The sequence below is a fragment of the Pipistrellus hanaki genome, assembly GCF_964339955.1.
Source record: "Pipistrellus hanaki genome assembly, chromosome: 15".
NCBI classification, from domain to species: Eukaryota; Metazoa; Chordata; class Mammalia; order Chiroptera; family Vespertilionidae; genus Pipistrellus; species Pipistrellus hanaki.
This window is the reverse complement of record NC_140517.1, coordinates 10,839,422-10,854,436: the sequence shown is the minus strand read 5'-3', so window position 1 is coordinate 10,854,436 and position 15,015 is coordinate 10,839,422. Positions and strand designations below refer to the sequence as shown.

Below are 15,015 nucleotides of genomic sequence, written 5' to 3'. Positions count from 1 at the left end.
CCAAGAGCCTTTTTCTTTAAAGGTATAGACCACGCTTTCAAGGTCTACGGCAGTAGGGAAATACCAAAGTATTGGTTCTTCCTGCCTCAGGCCTCATCATCACACAGCCATTAGCCACATCCTAAGCCATTTATTCAACAATCCTATGCCTTACACTGCTTTGGGCCCCTGGACTAGGCCCTCGTTACTCCTAGCATGGGGCCATGCAGCCTGAGAAGAGCCACCCAGGGCCCAGCAACCAGCAGTCACAATGTCAGCGGCTATAATCGCTTCATCTGCCGCCGTTCCTGCCGGCGCTGCCTTTTCTCATTGTGCTCCGGCGCTGGGGCACCACTGTCTGCCGTGAACCAAGGGCCCAGCACATTCACCCACAGGAGGTAAAGGGCCCGTCCCGGAGCCTAGGAGAGAAAAGGTAACTTGAAGCCAGGTTCAGGAAATAAAAGAAGAGATGGGTGAGATGCCCCAGCCCCTTTCTCCGGAGTCCAACAACCCACGCACCAGGAGCCAGAAGGACCAGATGTAGAGGGAAAAGCAGCTGAGCACCTGCACAATGGCTGTCAGTAGGATCACGTCCTTAAGGTGCCTGTGGATAGAAGGGAGACTGCAGGGGCCAAAAATAGTCGATGGGCCCCCATTCGCCTCCCGCCCCTTCAAGTTGCAGGCAGCTGTGGGTCTTGGGCTATCTGGGCCCCAGCACCACAGCCCTGGGGCCGCTCACCTGAGCTGGCGGCGGGGGACACTCACTCTGCCATGCCCTGCTCCATGTTGAGGTCCATTCCACCATCCATCAGGGCCCCATCCTCAGAGAAGGCCGCCCGTGCCATGGAGCTCATTGAGTGGTAGCTGGCCCCGTATACTGCCAGACTAAAGACCAGGGCCATCTGCAGAACAGGGATGGAAGTATCAAAGGCCAGCCACTAACCCCATGTGCTTACCCACTCCCCAGGATGGGGAACACTTACCCAGGCCCAAAACGAGGCAGATGAATAGAAGAAGACCAAGGTCACAAGACAGTAAATGGCCTGCAAGCAGACACAGGATCAGGCTGGGATCAAAGCTACCCTAAACCACGGACCTCCCTTGACTCTGACCAAGCGCTAGGCCAGGCTGTGGAAGAAGACAGGTTGTTTCTGACAGGGTTGGGAAAAAAGAGGTCTGCTTCCCGTCCTGAGTACCCAGACTACTCTCTGACACACCAGCCTAGGAAAGAAGCCTCTGTATTCAGGGTAAAGGCTCTGGAGTCCATCTCATTTTGTTGTTTAGACCAGTGTTTCCCAACCTTCTCTCATGATGAGAATCACCTGGTGGAGTTGTTAAAACACGGATTCCTGAATCCCAACTAAGAAGTGCTAAACTAGAATTTTTGAGAACATATAGGTAAAATTGCATACCTAACTTAGTGCTCTGTATATAAAATCTGTCTTAGAGCACTAGTGCTCTGTTTATAAAATCTGTCTTAGAGCACTAGTTAAGTATACAATTTTACCTATATGTTCCCAAAAATTCTAGTTTAGCACTTCTTAGTTGGGATTCAGGAATCTGTGTTTTAACAACTCCACCAGGTGATTCTCATCATGAGAGAAGGTTGGGAAACACTGGTTTAGACTACTCAACAACTTGCTCTGTACAGGATCTATTTATTTCTTTATTTTGGGGATTTTTTTCTAAAGCAGTGACTCACATACCACCGCCACCGCCGCCACAGCCCCCACTACACAAAACTGAGGACTCTGGGACCTTGGCTAAGCACAGAAATAGGAGCCAGGCACTTACATTGGCCCCCAGTATGATCCGCAGGTAGAACTTCAGGGTCTCTCTGTTCTCTTCAAATATCTGCTTCTTCCCTCTTGTCCCCACTTTGCCCTTGGGCTGCAGAAGAATGAGGAGATGCTTGTCAGAGCCCTCCTCACTGGGGTCCTCTTCACCCTCCCCACCAGTCTGGTTAGCTACAGAGCTCCAGTTGCACCTCATCCGGTTCCCGTTGGAGCTCAAACCTAGCACACTTGGAATGTCTACCCCCTCCTCCAGGCAATCCTGCTTAGGGCTGAAACCATCTTTTCCAACAACCTCAGCCATGGTCGCCTGCACACCCTGGGACAATGCAACACTAGAGGGCATATTGCCTGGCTTCCCTGGCAAGGTGCGGCATCGTGGGCTGATGACCCCGGCAAGGGGAATTCCTGAGTGGCGTTGGATAGGGTCCCTCTCCGGCCTCCGCTGAAGTTAGGCACGATCTCGGCTGACACCCACACCCTCCTGGCCCAATTTTTAGCCAATTCTGGTACTATGTGACACTGACGCCCAGCCCCGCTCCGGCATCAGGTCTGGGACGGTCCAGCGCTGCTCCCTTCCACCCCCGTGCATCTAGTATGGCCCGGCGCCTCCCTCCGGCCGACCCGCTTCTCTTGCTGTCCTTCCTCTGTTTTCAGTCTCCCAGACCTGGAAGCGCTTTGCCGATGCGGACCCCGCCCTACCCGCTCCCCTTACCGCCATGGCGCGACGCAAGCACCCAGCCGGGGAAACAAGGAATAGCGAATGAAACCGCAGTCCCCGAGTACCACATCGGCAGCACAGGCACTTCCGGTGCAGACCCAAATCGTCACACCTGGGACGGAAGTGAGTGGGCCACTTCCTTTCCTGGCCCCGCCCCCAGGAGGGGGAGTCCGTGAGACTACACTTCCCAGATGCCTTTGCGCGGGGGCGGAGGCGGCAGGGATGCGATGGCGGAGGCGCTGCCCCCGGAGGTGAGAGGAGGCTGCCCTCAGGTCCAGCTCGGGCCAGGCCCCGCCCTCAGGGTCCCGGGCTGTGGGGAGGGGCTGTCAGAGTCCCGCTAGCCAGGCGGAAATGACCCGTGCGGCAGATCAGAGGACTTGCAAGCTATGGGTAACGGCCCCACCGTTAGGCTACGTCCCCTTAAGTTGGGGGACGTCCTCTTCTTCCCCAGCAGCGGCCCCAGGAGATGGCTGTTCTGTCACCTCAGAGAGGACAGGGCCTCTGCCTACCCACCTTCTCTTGACATGGCAGCCCCTCCCCCTCAGTAGTGGACGGTCTCTGCTCCATCCCATCGTCCCCAAAGGGTAACTGACTTTATGCCATTGGTGCCTAAGGATGATCGGTTCATCCCCTCCACCCCGAGAGATGGCTGTCCCCTACCACTGGCGGGGGGGGGGAAATGCCTTTCCCATCAACTCCGGGCAGGGTCGCTGAGTTCTGTCCCCAAAGACCAGCCTGCTCCCCCTTCCCTCCGCCTCCAGTGATGGCCGCCCCTACCTCCTTGACCCCAAGGGAAGTTTGCCCCTCCTCCATAGCCCGAAGCAAGACCTCTCTGCCGCCTTTAGTGAGAGCCGGTAACGGGTTTTGTCCCCAGGGGACTCTTGGAGGACTCCTCCATCCTTTTTGCCCTGAGAGTTGGCCGCCCTTTCTTTGCCTCCGGGAGACCAGACACCTTTTCCACATCAGCCCTGGGATGGCTCTCCTTCCCCTTAGCAAAAATAGGGCTGCTCCCACCCCACGGAGCCCCCCTGCCATGGCATCTTCTCTCCCCTTGGCCCCAGAGGTTATCTACTTCATCCACATAGATCCCAGGAACAACCAGTCATCTCTGGTAGCCTCTCGGAATGGGGTTCATGGGTCGGCCACCCATCCTTATCACTGACTGCTCTGGTCTCTCCCCTTCCCAGCTCAAAGAATCCCCTCAGTGATGACAGCTGCTTTGCCCTCTACTATTCATTGATCCTCAAGTGCCTCAGAAGATGGAATGGCCGCTATCTTATCTCAGCTCAGAGATAAGATATCTGCCTCAGCTCAGAGATATCTGCCTCCCCTGGGGATCGGAGGCTTGGTCATTCCCAGTCCCCATCAGCGTTCTCTTCCCTAGTCTAGCCTCCTCCCCAATCATTCTCTCAATAACTGACCTGCTTTATCTCCCCACCCTGAGCAAACCTTTTGTGAAAATTGAGATAGAGGACTATCCATCCTTAATTCAATCCAGTGAGTACTGGCTGAGCACCTTCTGTGGGCTAGGGATGAGAGGAGATCAGAATGGGCTGATGAGGTCAAGCTTAAGGAAGGGCATTCTAGGAAAGAGGCTCACATAGGCAAAGGAAATAGACATGCTGTGTTTGTAGGATGGTGGGGAGACTGGATTGGGGAAGCTCTGGGATCAGGGATCTAGTTGGGCATGGAGGCCTGGCAGTGCTGGCCCAAGAGTGGAGATTGTGTTGTCAGGGTACTGGATACCCTAGAAGTTTTCATCAGGGGTGTGCTGAGACCAGAAGCTGTTTTTGGAAAATTAACCTTGCTGCAGTGTGCAGAATGATTAGTAAGAATGAGCCTGGAGGCAGGAGAGTCCGTTGGAAGACTGTAAAAGGAATCCAGGTTTAGAAAGATGAAAATCTAGGCTACTAAGTAAAGTTTCAAATGTAAGAATATTAGTAACAGCAATCCAACAACCATTTATGGAACACCTACTAGGTGTCAAGCACATCATATCTAATATAACTGTATCTTAATCCCCATGAGACTCTGACATATGTTTTCTAATATCTCCCTTCTAGGAAGTAGTGGAATTGGGGTTTAAATGAATCTAAGTTAGCCTGGCCTAAAGCCTATGCTTGACATCTGTGTCTGAGAGCAAGAGACAGAAGAGCATGACAAGTTCAAAGTATTATCAAGACCTTCAGAGGAGATGCACTGTTGGCAGGGAAGCTCAGGTGCTGGAAAGTTGGGAGATGGGACTGCTGTGGACTGAGGGCAGAATATGAATTCTGGCTGAGATGAAGCTGATGGTAAAAATATTTGGGTGGAGGCTTCTGTAGACAGTTGGCGACACTGGAATAAGACAACATGAGGATATTGAATTGTTGGTTATTCCTGTAGAGGTAACTGAGGAAGTCATGCAAATGTTTATTCTAGAAAGTAAACAGATGGAAAGACCAAAGTCTGAGCCCTGGGAACCACTGACGATCCAGAGACAGGGCAATTGGAGTGGTGAGTGGAGCCCTAGAGAACAGTGTCATAGGAGTCAAGGAAGGAAGATTCCAGAAGAAGAGTTAACATTAGATCATTCCTGGCCTTACAGCTGACTCCCTTTACAGTTCCCTATAATAGGGCTTCCAGCCTTCCCCACCCCTCCCGCCAGCCTCATAGAGCAGTGAAGGCCTGAGCTTCCAGCGCTGGGTCTTGGTGGGATCATTTCTTAGCAGCTGAGAAGGCAAGTTGGCAGTGGGGAAGATGGGAAAAGAGTGGGTTCCCAAAGCCTGATCTATGAGGGTAGGAGGAAGACGTATACCTTCCTAGAAATCAGAAGAGCACCTGGCTTGCTATGTTGTAGATCCTATGCAAGATATGTTATTTAATTCTCACAATATATATTAAATCTTATACAACTGCCGTTTTGCAGATAAGAACAAGGCTCAGAGAGGTCAGTGGATAAAGGATTTGAATTAGGTTGATCTGGTTCCAATGCCCAGGCTCTTATGACCGAACTGAGCAGGAAGTTTGATTTTTATCAGTCTGTACAATCCTGAATCCAGACAAAATAAAGGTTCATTCACAGCAAAGATACTTGGGAGGTGCAGATGGGACATGAGGACTCTGTGAAGCTTAGGGTTCAACATGAAGTAGAAGCCAGTGATCTGGTGCCCTCAGCCCTGCTGTGCCATCAGCCAGAGAAAGTTCCCCAGGCGCCAGCTCTAACAGCCCCCAATGCCCTCTCTTCTTCCCTCAGATGCTCACATATATTCTAAGCTTCCTGCCTCTGCCAGATCAGAAAGAGGCCTCCCTCGTGAGTCGGGCTTGGTACTATGCAGCCCAGAATGCCCTTCGGGAGGTAAGATGCCTGCCCTCACCTGGCCCTTTCTCAGTTGTCTTTCACATCAGCTTGTTCATGGCTCTACTCATACATCGTCCATCCATTTATTCATCATACATATTCACATATACGTTATGTTCATACATACTTGGCTCTGGGACTATACAGATGAATAAGGCATAGCCCCTCCCCCAAGGAGCCCATAGTCCAGTGGACAGAAAGACAAGTGATCATAATATCCTGTGCTCAGTGCTATGACATTGGAATGAAGGGTGCACCGGAAACATGAGGAAGGGCATCCGAAGGAGACGGCAGCATCAGGGAGGAATAGGATGAGGATGAAGGTTGGGCTATCCAGGACTGGTAGCTACACAGGTGAAGGCACCAAGATGTGAAATAGTTCTGAAAACAACCACACAAGTTCCCAATGGCTGGGGCGTAGATGTGTGTAGGACAAGTGGTAGGCGATCAGGTTAGAAAGGGGTCAGACTACAAGCTGGTAGATGTGCCAGGTGGCATTGCTGGGGTTTTCTCCTGGTTACCATCCTGGAGCCTTTAAAGAAATGTTAAGGCTGCGGAGTGACACAGGGTGATTTGTGTCTCAGAATTCTGCAGTGCAGAGTGGGCTGGAGAGGGGGAGGCAGAGTATAAAGAGACAGCCCAGCTTGGAGGTGAATGCAGACATCTGTCCGAGATTGAAAGGCAAGCAATGGTAACTCCTTGTTTTAATTTTTACTTATTACTGAGGTTGAGTAGTTTTCTCATTAGTTGACCATATATATTTTCCTCTTTTGTTTATTCATGTTCTTTATCCATTTAACTCTTGGGGGTCTCAGTATTCTTATCTATTTGTATAAAAAATTTTTATATGTTAAAGAGATTAATCTTTTACATATTTGATGAAATATATTTCTAGTATGTTTACCTTTTCATTTGATTTGTACATATGTGTTTGTTTATGAGATACAGAGATTAAATTTCTTTGTTGTTGATTTTGCACAGCCTTTTTTCTATTTCTTCCATTGCTTTTTTATTTTAATGTGTTTTTATTGATTTTTATAGAGAGAGAGGGAGGAAGAGGAGAAAAAGAGAGAGTAACATTGATCTGTTGCCTCCTGTTAAACCCACAACCTGGGTACGTGCCCTGACTGGGAATAGAATCAGCAACCTTTGGTGCATGAAACAATGCTCAACCAACTGAGCCACACCGGTGGCTCTTCCATTGCTTTTTTAACTAGGGATCCCTTGCCTCTTCAGAGATTTGATAAATATACACTCATGTTTTCTTGGGGTTTTTTATTAGACTTTATCTTTGCTCTCCGCAAAATTGCTTCTTCTGTTTTTACAGTGTGAGTCTTTATATTGTTTGTATCAGTGAAATTATTTTGATTGATGCTATGAGATAGAAGCTAAACTGACTAGTTTTCAATTAGCCCAAATACCACTTATGTATAATCTTCCCTTCCCCTTCCCTGCTGGATTAGAATCCCCATTTGTCACAGATTAAAAGTGGAGGGCCTGTTGTTGCTGTCTGAAGGAATTTGACTTGGACCTGTTTAAAACTTGAAGTAAGACATCTGGATGGTAAAATCTAGTTGGTAGTTGGATTTCCGGGCAGGATGATAAGGAGGTAGTGCCCCAGCTGGTAGGTGCTATGGAAGGTTCTGGCTCAACAAGGCCACACCAGGGCCTATGGCTCACCAGGCCAGGCTAGGATGCTGGTCTCGGTGGCTTTTTATTCTCCCTGACCTGCCCCATTCACTCCCAAGGTTTCTCAAATAAGAAAGTAGACAAAGCAGCACCCCCACGTACACCCAGGCTCTGCCTGTTCCCAGGGGTGGGGGCTGTGGGCTGGTTGCCTGCTGCTGGGTTGGTCACTGTGAAGAACTTAAACCATCTCAGCTTCTGCCCTCCTCTGCCTTCACCTGGAGATCTACTCCTCTCTAAACACCAAAGCCCCTGAGTTCCAGGGCCTGTTTCCTCCAAGGCCTTCTAGAGAACAGGTGTGTTCGCTTTGGATTTCTGTACCGGCAGACAGAGGGCCATTTCTCAATCAGGTGGCTCTCCAAGTCTGCACACACAGGCCTGGAGCCTCCCCTCGGGCTTCAGTAGCTACAACACAATCCTGGCCTCTCACAGTCAAAGGACATGTGTCGCTTTTAGCAGGTGTAGGGCATTTCCCAAAGGACTTTGCATTTACTCTGAAGACACCAGCATTGGGAAAGGAAGAGACCAAGTGCTAGTTGGCCTCTGTGGCTAGGGCGACTAAATCTGGAGTTGGTACCCTTGCAGTCCTCTCTTGAGCCTCTAGAAGCATCTTCCTAGGGCCTGGGAGGGGGCTTTGCTATACCGGGACCAAATACAAGGACCCAGGAGCCTGCTGCTCTGCCCCCCACAGGTGACACATATCCCTGAAAGGCTGCTCCTGAGCACCTGCACTTGGAGTCCAGGCTAGACCACCAGGTGATGACTTAGGGGCCGCCCCCTCCCCACCAAGAAAAATGGTGGAGAGCAGGGAGGCGGGTGAGCTGGAAGTCCCTTAGGCCAGGCCCTGCCCCCTTATCCAGAGGCTTTCACTGTTACCAGCCCTGAACTTGGACCCCGGGCTGACTGCCAGGGCCTTCCTTCACTGTTTGGCTACCTTGTTTATAGGGAAGTTTATAGGGAGAGAGGAGAACATTCCACCCCTCACCCCCACCCCCACTGCCTTACCCCACCCCACACACACCCCACACACCCGGGCTCAGGAAGGAAGGGAAAGAAGGAAGACTGAAGGCAGAAGGAGCCTGGGCCTGTGGGGGTGGCTGAGGGGGCGGGTGCTGCCTGGGTAACCAGCAGGCTCTGCACTCCCCCAGCCATGGTTCACTCCATGCATCATCAGACTGGCTCATCTGGCGTGCAGAGCGTGGAAATGACTGGAGGCCTGCTGTGCCTTCCCTTTCCAAACCTTTCCTCCCACCCTCACCCTGGGATGCTCCCCAGCTCTCCTGAAATCTGAGAGAGGGACCCAGGTCCCTGGGAGTCTCCACCGCCCCCCTGTGTCCCGGTGTCCATGAGGGGATGTGGGGAGCGCTCCTCTCACACATAATGACCTCGCTCAGAATGGGGTGTGGAAAGGGAACCTGGTTTGACCCTCCCCCCCCCCAATCCCTGCGGAAGCAGCCAGGAGCGGGTCCCCATCACTTACCAGCCACTCCTCCCCAGGATGACACCTCAGTAGCCATAGATGACTGCTTCTCTTTGGCGGAAGTCAGGCTGGTTTCTCCGCACCTGGGGTTGAGTTCCATGTGTCTTCCTGGGAGGACCCTGTGGACAAATATCTTACAGGAGTGGACATTGTGTGCCATGTCTACCTGTCTGCTCTCTTTGGGCACCGCAGATGTGTGTTCTTACAGTTGCTGACAGGGCAGTTTTCCAGGGAGCTTGCTTTCCTGCATCAGGATCATGCTGCTACATTAAGACAAGAGCCTCTTTGAGTACCACTTGCCTGCAATCTGGGCATCCTCAGGGTAGAGGAGCAGGGCTAGGATTTTAGAAGCCAAACCCTCTTCTCCCTCCTGCCACAGACCCGTTCCACAAAGACCTGTACCCACTGCATTTTAGCTCCCTCTGGCACAAGGTCAGGGGAGATTTGGGGAAACATCTCATTAGCTGGGGGCTCCCCAAACTCCTACACAAGCCATTTTATTCCCACAACGACTTAGCCCTGAGCTGGCCTCCTGCCTCCCCCGCTTCAGCTGTCTGCTCCCCACTCTCGCTCACCTGTTCCTCCAAGGCAGGGCCAGCTCAACTTCCCCAGCCCCTGCGATTCATTCATTCATTTCAGAGAGGAGGAGAGGGGCAGAGGGAGATAGAAACATCCATGAAGAGAAAGTCACATTGATTGGCTGCCTCTTGCCCATCTCATACTGGGGTCCAAGCCAGCAACCAGAGCATGGTTGCTGACTGGGAATTCATAGGAATTCATTGATGTGTGCCACACCAGCTGGGCAACGATTCATTCTCTTGGTTCCTGCCCCCAGAAATGGAGGCTCTCCTTCCTTACCTGGATAAGACAGACCCTCCAGAGAAGATCCTCGGGAATTACAAGCACTCTCAAACTCTGGAGCCTGTGGAGCTCACACGAGTTAGTGTGTGCACATACACACAGGCATGCATGCACACATTTCACTTACACACAAAACCCATTTTTGCAAACGTGGCTGAGACACTGAAGCCACCAGGGGGCCTCAGCCTCACTGCCTGTCCCAGATCTCTGGCATCTGGGCCACAGCGGGTTGTGGTGAGTGACACCTGCCTCGCTTCTTCCCGCCTTCAGCTGATCTGAGGGCTATGCATATGCTCTTGAGAAAGGAGCGGAGGCTGGTTGATATTAGCTAATACCAACGGCTGAGTCCATGGGTCTCAGGGCCACCTGCAAGTCCCAAAGGTTGAGGTCCTCCTACTCCCTGGAGGCTTTTCTGGGCCTCCTCCAGGCCATGCCCTACCCCTGCTGTACCCTGCGTGCCAGCTCCCCACTCCTCACAGGACTCCATAGGCATCTAGACCCATCCATCACTCATCTCATGCCCTCCCCTTAGTCACCAATCCCCTTGGGCCCCGGTGTGTCTTATCCTCCCAGCTCCCACTTCCCACCAGCACCCCTCAACCACACATGACATTTGGGGCCCTGTGTAGAAGGGTCCTTCCCTGTCCTGCCCTGAACCTCTAACCAGCAACTTGCCACCCGATCTGATGCCCAGCACGCTCTGAGGTCAGAGGGCTAACCCAAGTCTGCTGCTGCCCTTTAGATAAACGTGCAGTACAATATCCCTGTGTCCTCGGCCTCTCTCCCAACCATCAAGAGCCTGGGCCTCAGGGGCATCTCCACCATCAGCCTGACCAACCTGGATGGCTCACCAGCTTCACACCAGGTGCTGCAGTCCATTGCCTACCACCTGGGCCCCCACCTGCAGAGCTTGAGCCTCAGTGGGGGCAGCCCCACAGAGGCCTCCTTTGTGGCCCTGATCCTGGGCTGTCCTGTCCTGCGTAGCCTTGACCTCAGCGGCTGCAACAGCCTCTTTGCGTCGGGCACACTGCTAGCTCAACCCGAAACAGCACGGCAGGTCCAGCAGGCACTGAGCGGCCTCCGCGAGCTCAACCTGGCTGGCCTGCGAGGCCTGGCCGACCTCAGCTTCAACAGGCTCAGCAGCTGCGCCCCCAGCCTTGAGCGCCTCTCCTTGGCCTACTGTCACCTCACCTTCGAGCAAGGCCCAGCCTGGGGCTTCATCAACCCCCAGGACTCCTCCCCATCCCAGCTTTCCTTCCACAACCTGCTGCGATTCGTGGAGGAGCGGGCTGCTAGGCTGCGCGCCCTGGACCTGAGTGGCACTGGCTTGCCCCCTGATGCCCTGCAGGCCCTGGGCCAGGTGCCCGGGCTCCATCTGCAGGAGCTGAGCCTGCACAGCTGCCGGGACCTCTCCACAGAGGCTGTGGCTGTCCTTTGCTGCCAGCAACCAGGCCTTACCTCCCTGGACCTCAGCGGCTGCTCCGAATTGGCCGACAGGGCACTGCTGGCTGTGAGCCGGGGCCTGCGGCACCTGCAGCGCCTGAGCCTAAGGAAGCTGCAGCGGCTGACGGATGCGGGATGCACAGCCCTCGGGGGCCTGCGGGAGCTGAAGAGCCTGGACATGGCTGAGTGCTGCCTAGTGAGCGGGCGGGCATTGGCCCAGGCGCTGGGCTCAGTGCGCAGAGCTCCACCCCCGCTGGCCTTTCTCAGCCTGGCCTACTGCTCCTCACTCAAGGTGAGCCACCTCCCCTTCCTCCCTCCCCAGGGCCAGGGCTGGAGAAGAGGAGGTGTGGCACAGGGGAAACTGCCTGGTGTTTGGGTCCAAGTAGTTAGAACTGAACTTGGAACACATTCTAGAAGAGGAAAGGGGCCTAGACAACACCACCAGCGCCCTCCTGGCAGCTACCCCTGTGGGCTCGGGTAACGGGAGGCCCAGCCCATGAGGTGGCATCCACTGCGCATGCCAAGCACTCGGTGACCACTGCAGTCGGGGGCACTAAAAGCGGATGTTCCAGAGGCTAGGGAGGCTGGAGAAAGAGGTGACAGAACTGAGCCCCATGGGGAGGGGCATCGAGGGAGGTAATGTGATGTGGGGGCAGCAGAGTCACTTTCTGTCTGAAGTCAGTCTCTTCAATAGGGCTCAGCCCTGTCTCCCTGGGCGGCATCCCTGTCTTGGCAATGGCAGTCTTGTTTGGTGGGTTATTCCTTCAATCTAGCAATGTGACCAGGGTATTCCCAACCTGAAAACTGCCTCTCAACCCTTTCCCCACAGCGCTTCTCTTCCCCTGCCCCCCTCCATCTTCCTTTTACCATTATCGTCTCTTAGCTGGACCCTGGAGCCTCGCATTCTTGTGTCTCTACAAACCAGTTTATTCTACTCCGCCCTTAGCTCCCACTTCCCCCCACCACACCTGCTTCTGCCAGGTAGCAGCCTGTGCCCACTGTGACCTCACAGTTCTGCTCCAAAATCTAGAGGGAGCACTAGTCCAGTAAGCTGTGGTCAGAGGGCAGCCTCAGCCCACCCCTCCAGCAGGGACTGGGAGCACAGTCAGGGCAGAGACCTGAGACATTTCTACCAGCATCTCTCCTGCCCCTGCCAAGCTCTATCCTCCAGCAAACTCCTCCTGGTGTCCTAGCCCCATGGCTCCCCGTGTCCACTCCGACCTTCACCAGCACAGGGACATCATGACCTCTCTCTGTGGGCCCCCTGCCAGCTCCTTATTGCCTGTCGGGCCAAAACCTTGGACAGAACCTTCTTAGTGACCCTTGCCAAGCATGGCAACATAGACACAAGCCATCGTTCCATTGCTCTCTCCCTTCTCCACTTTGCTCCTAGGACACCTCAGTGCTCTCCCTGATCCCCGCGCTGGGACCGAGTCTCAGAGTGCTAGACTTATCCTCTTGTGTGGCCCTCACCAACCAGACCCTGCAGGCCATCTGCACCTACCTCACTCCCCTCTCAGTCCTGCGCCTGGCCTGGTGCAAGGAGCTTCGTGACTGGGGGCTTCTGGGGCTAGGGGAGCCACCTGAGGAGCCAGCACAGAAAGCCCAGGTGTGGGGACCTCAAGGTCATGAAGCGCGGGTGGTCCCTGGGCGGGTGGTCACCTGCCCTCCTGAGTCTCTCTAGGAGCATTTGGGGGCCAAACTCAGGAGGAACTGAGAAGCAGGGGCCTCTTCCCACAGCTACGCCGAGAGCTGGAGCAGCAGGCCTCAGACCCCGTGGACCCTTCTCCCCAGCCACAGGGCCCCTCCCTGCTCATGCTGCAGGCCCTGCAGGAGTTGGACCTCACAGCCTGCAGCAAGCTGACTGATGCCAGTTTGGCACAGGTGTGGGACTGAGGGTGTGGATAGGCTGAGGGTCCGGGGCTGGAGCCAGGGGCCTGGGCCCACCACCCACTTTTTGCTTAGAAAATGTTCTTTCTCCTTTTGCTGGGGGTGGGGAAGAGCCTTCAGCCCTTGGCTCCAGTGCCATCTACACCCCAGCCCCTCATCCTCCATCCTTGCAGGTGCTCCACTTCCCCCAGCTGAGGCAGCTGTCACTGAGCCTGTTGCCAGCACTCACAGATAAGGGCCTGGTGGCTGTGGCCAGGGGCTGCCCTAGCCTGGAGCGCCTGGCACTGAGTCACTGCAGCCTCCTCAGTGATGAGGGCTGGGCCCAGGCAGCCAGCTGCTGGCCGAGGCTGCAACACCTCAACCTGTCCAGCTGCAGTCGGCTCACAGAGCAGTGAGTGTCCCAGAATGCCAGTGCAGGGGCGGGGCGGGGCTGGGCTGGGGCCCACCTCGGACCCGGACCCGGCACTCACACAGGGGTCTTCCTGCAGAACACTGGATACCATTGGGCAGGCGTGCAAGCAGATCCAGAGGTTAGATGTCGCAATGTGCCCTGGGATTAGCATGGCTGCCGTCAGGCGATTCCAGGCCCAACTGCCCCAGGTGATCTGCATCCAGTCCCGCTTCGTGGGAGGGGCTGACCTGACCCTGACACTCTGAGGCCAGGTCAGTAAGCAGCCCGGTTGTTCGGACTCATGTCCCTAGCTCTGGCTTCTTGACCTGGAGCTTGAGTCGCTGCTTCCTGTTTCCCTCTGCTACAGACCCCAGGGCCCCTTCCCTAAACTACAAACACCTTTTCAAGGACTGGAGGTGGTGCTGATCCAGGGCAGCCCGGGGTGCTTCCTACCTGTCTGCCCCACAGCCCGGCAGAGGCTCCACAGGCCCCTGATCTCCTGGCCAGGCCCATAGGTGCCTGTGCCGGATGCTGGAGAGGAGCAGAGCCCCCTCTTGCCCTGCCTACTTCCATCGAAGGCCTGTGCCCTTCCTTGTTCCCTACACTTGTAGTTCCCAGTCCCCTACCCAGTATCTTCAGCTAAAGATACCCAGCTGAACTTTATCTTTGTTGTAAACCCAAACATTAAAAATTCCAGACTTTACCTCTTTATCTGAAGTTCTCAAACTAAAGGGCCCCTCCCCTCCCCACCTCAGTTGAAGCAGCCCTGCCCTGTCCGGGGACAATGGAGGAAACACCAGACAACTTCCTCGGGTGTGGCCCAAAGCCCCACAGGAGCCCCTAAGCAGGTCCCAGCTTCCCCACATGGTGGGAGCCTCCAAGTCTGGAGGCCTCTCCCAGCATGAGCTCCCAGGCAGGTCCTGCAGCAAAGGCACATCTGTGTGCACTGGGCCCAGCCAGACCCCAGCAACATACTGGCTAACGATGACAGAGTCCATGAGGTGGTCTTTTTTTTTTGGCGGGGGGGATGAAGAAAGAGGATATCAAATAGCCTCTCTGGGTAGGAAGAGTTCTTAGAGCCATCTAGTCCAACCTCTTAAACAGTACCAGTGAATTCTCGACAGCAGCTCTCAGAAAGCCTGTCGGACCCTCCAGATGTCCACCTGCACTTTGTCCATCAGTTCTAGGAGCAGCCAACTGGCTGCCTGAGTGCCTGCTTTTTGTGGGGATTCAGAGGTGGTGAAGCTCTCCCAGCCTCCGGGGCAGTTGGAGAAGCAAATCAGCCAACAGGCAGGGACAGCTGTGTGCAGGGTGTGCACAAATAGAGCAACAGCACCTGGGACTGGACCCAGGGGAGTTATGAGATAAACCTGGGAGGTCAAGGAAGTCAAGGAAGGACTCAAAGAAGAAAAAGTGAGCAGAGAGAAGGGG

The 15,015-nt window shown here is 54.3% G+C and overlaps 2 protein-coding genes across 6 annotated transcripts; one reads left to right on the top strand and one right to left on the bottom strand.

The window, feature by feature from the left end:
- Positions 1 to 115: 115 nt before the first annotated feature.
- TMEM208 (transmembrane protein 208) lies at positions 116 to 2,615 on the bottom strand. Of its 3 annotated transcripts, none has more exons than XR_014796998.1 (6): positions 2,488 to 2,615; positions 1,774 to 1,869; positions 963 to 1,022; positions 719 to 881; positions 499 to 601; positions 116 to 398 (listed from the first exon to the last, which is right to left on the bottom strand). XR_014796998.1 is itself a non-coding variant. In XM_084906669.1 (6 exons), exons 1-6 carry the CDS (start codon positions 2,491 to 2,493, stop codon positions 261 to 263), a joined length of 522 nt encoding a protein of 173 aa, XP_084762795.1. In that variant the 5' UTR covers positions 2,494 to 2,613; the 3' UTR covers positions 116 to 260. The 3 variants fall into 3 exon arrangements, 1 of the variants encoding a protein (XP_084762795.1); XR_014796999.1 differs by having other exon boundaries at positions 499 to 583; XM_084906669.1 differs by having other exon boundaries at positions 499 to 583; positions 745 to 881; positions 2,488 to 2,613.
- Positions 2,616 to 2,684: 69 nt separating this feature from the next.
- Positions 2,685 to 14,293, top strand: LOC311633686 (uncharacterized protein; the record flags this gene model as incomplete). Of its 3 annotated transcripts, XM_084906666.1 has the most annotated exons (9): positions 2,685 to 2,744; positions 5,729 to 5,830; positions 7,744 to 7,815; positions 10,603 to 11,595; positions 12,697 to 12,912; positions 13,044 to 13,187; positions 13,367 to 13,584; positions 13,682 to 13,856; positions 13,952 to 14,286. In XM_084906666.1, the coding sequence occupies 8 exons, from the start codon at positions 2,685 to 2,687 to the stop codon at positions 13,848 to 13,850; spliced, it is 1,974 nt and encodes a 657-aa protein (XP_084762792.1). In that variant the 3' UTR covers positions 13,851 to 13,856; positions 13,952 to 14,286. The 3 variants fall into 3 exon arrangements, with proteins under 3 accessions (XP_084762792.1, XP_084762794.1, XP_084762793.1); XM_084906668.1 differs by lacking the exon at positions 7,744 to 7,815 and having other exon boundaries at positions 13,952 to 14,293; XM_084906667.1 differs by lacking the exon at positions 7,744 to 7,815 and having other exon boundaries at positions 13,682 to 14,285.
- Positions 14,294 to 15,015: the final 722 nt, after the last annotated feature.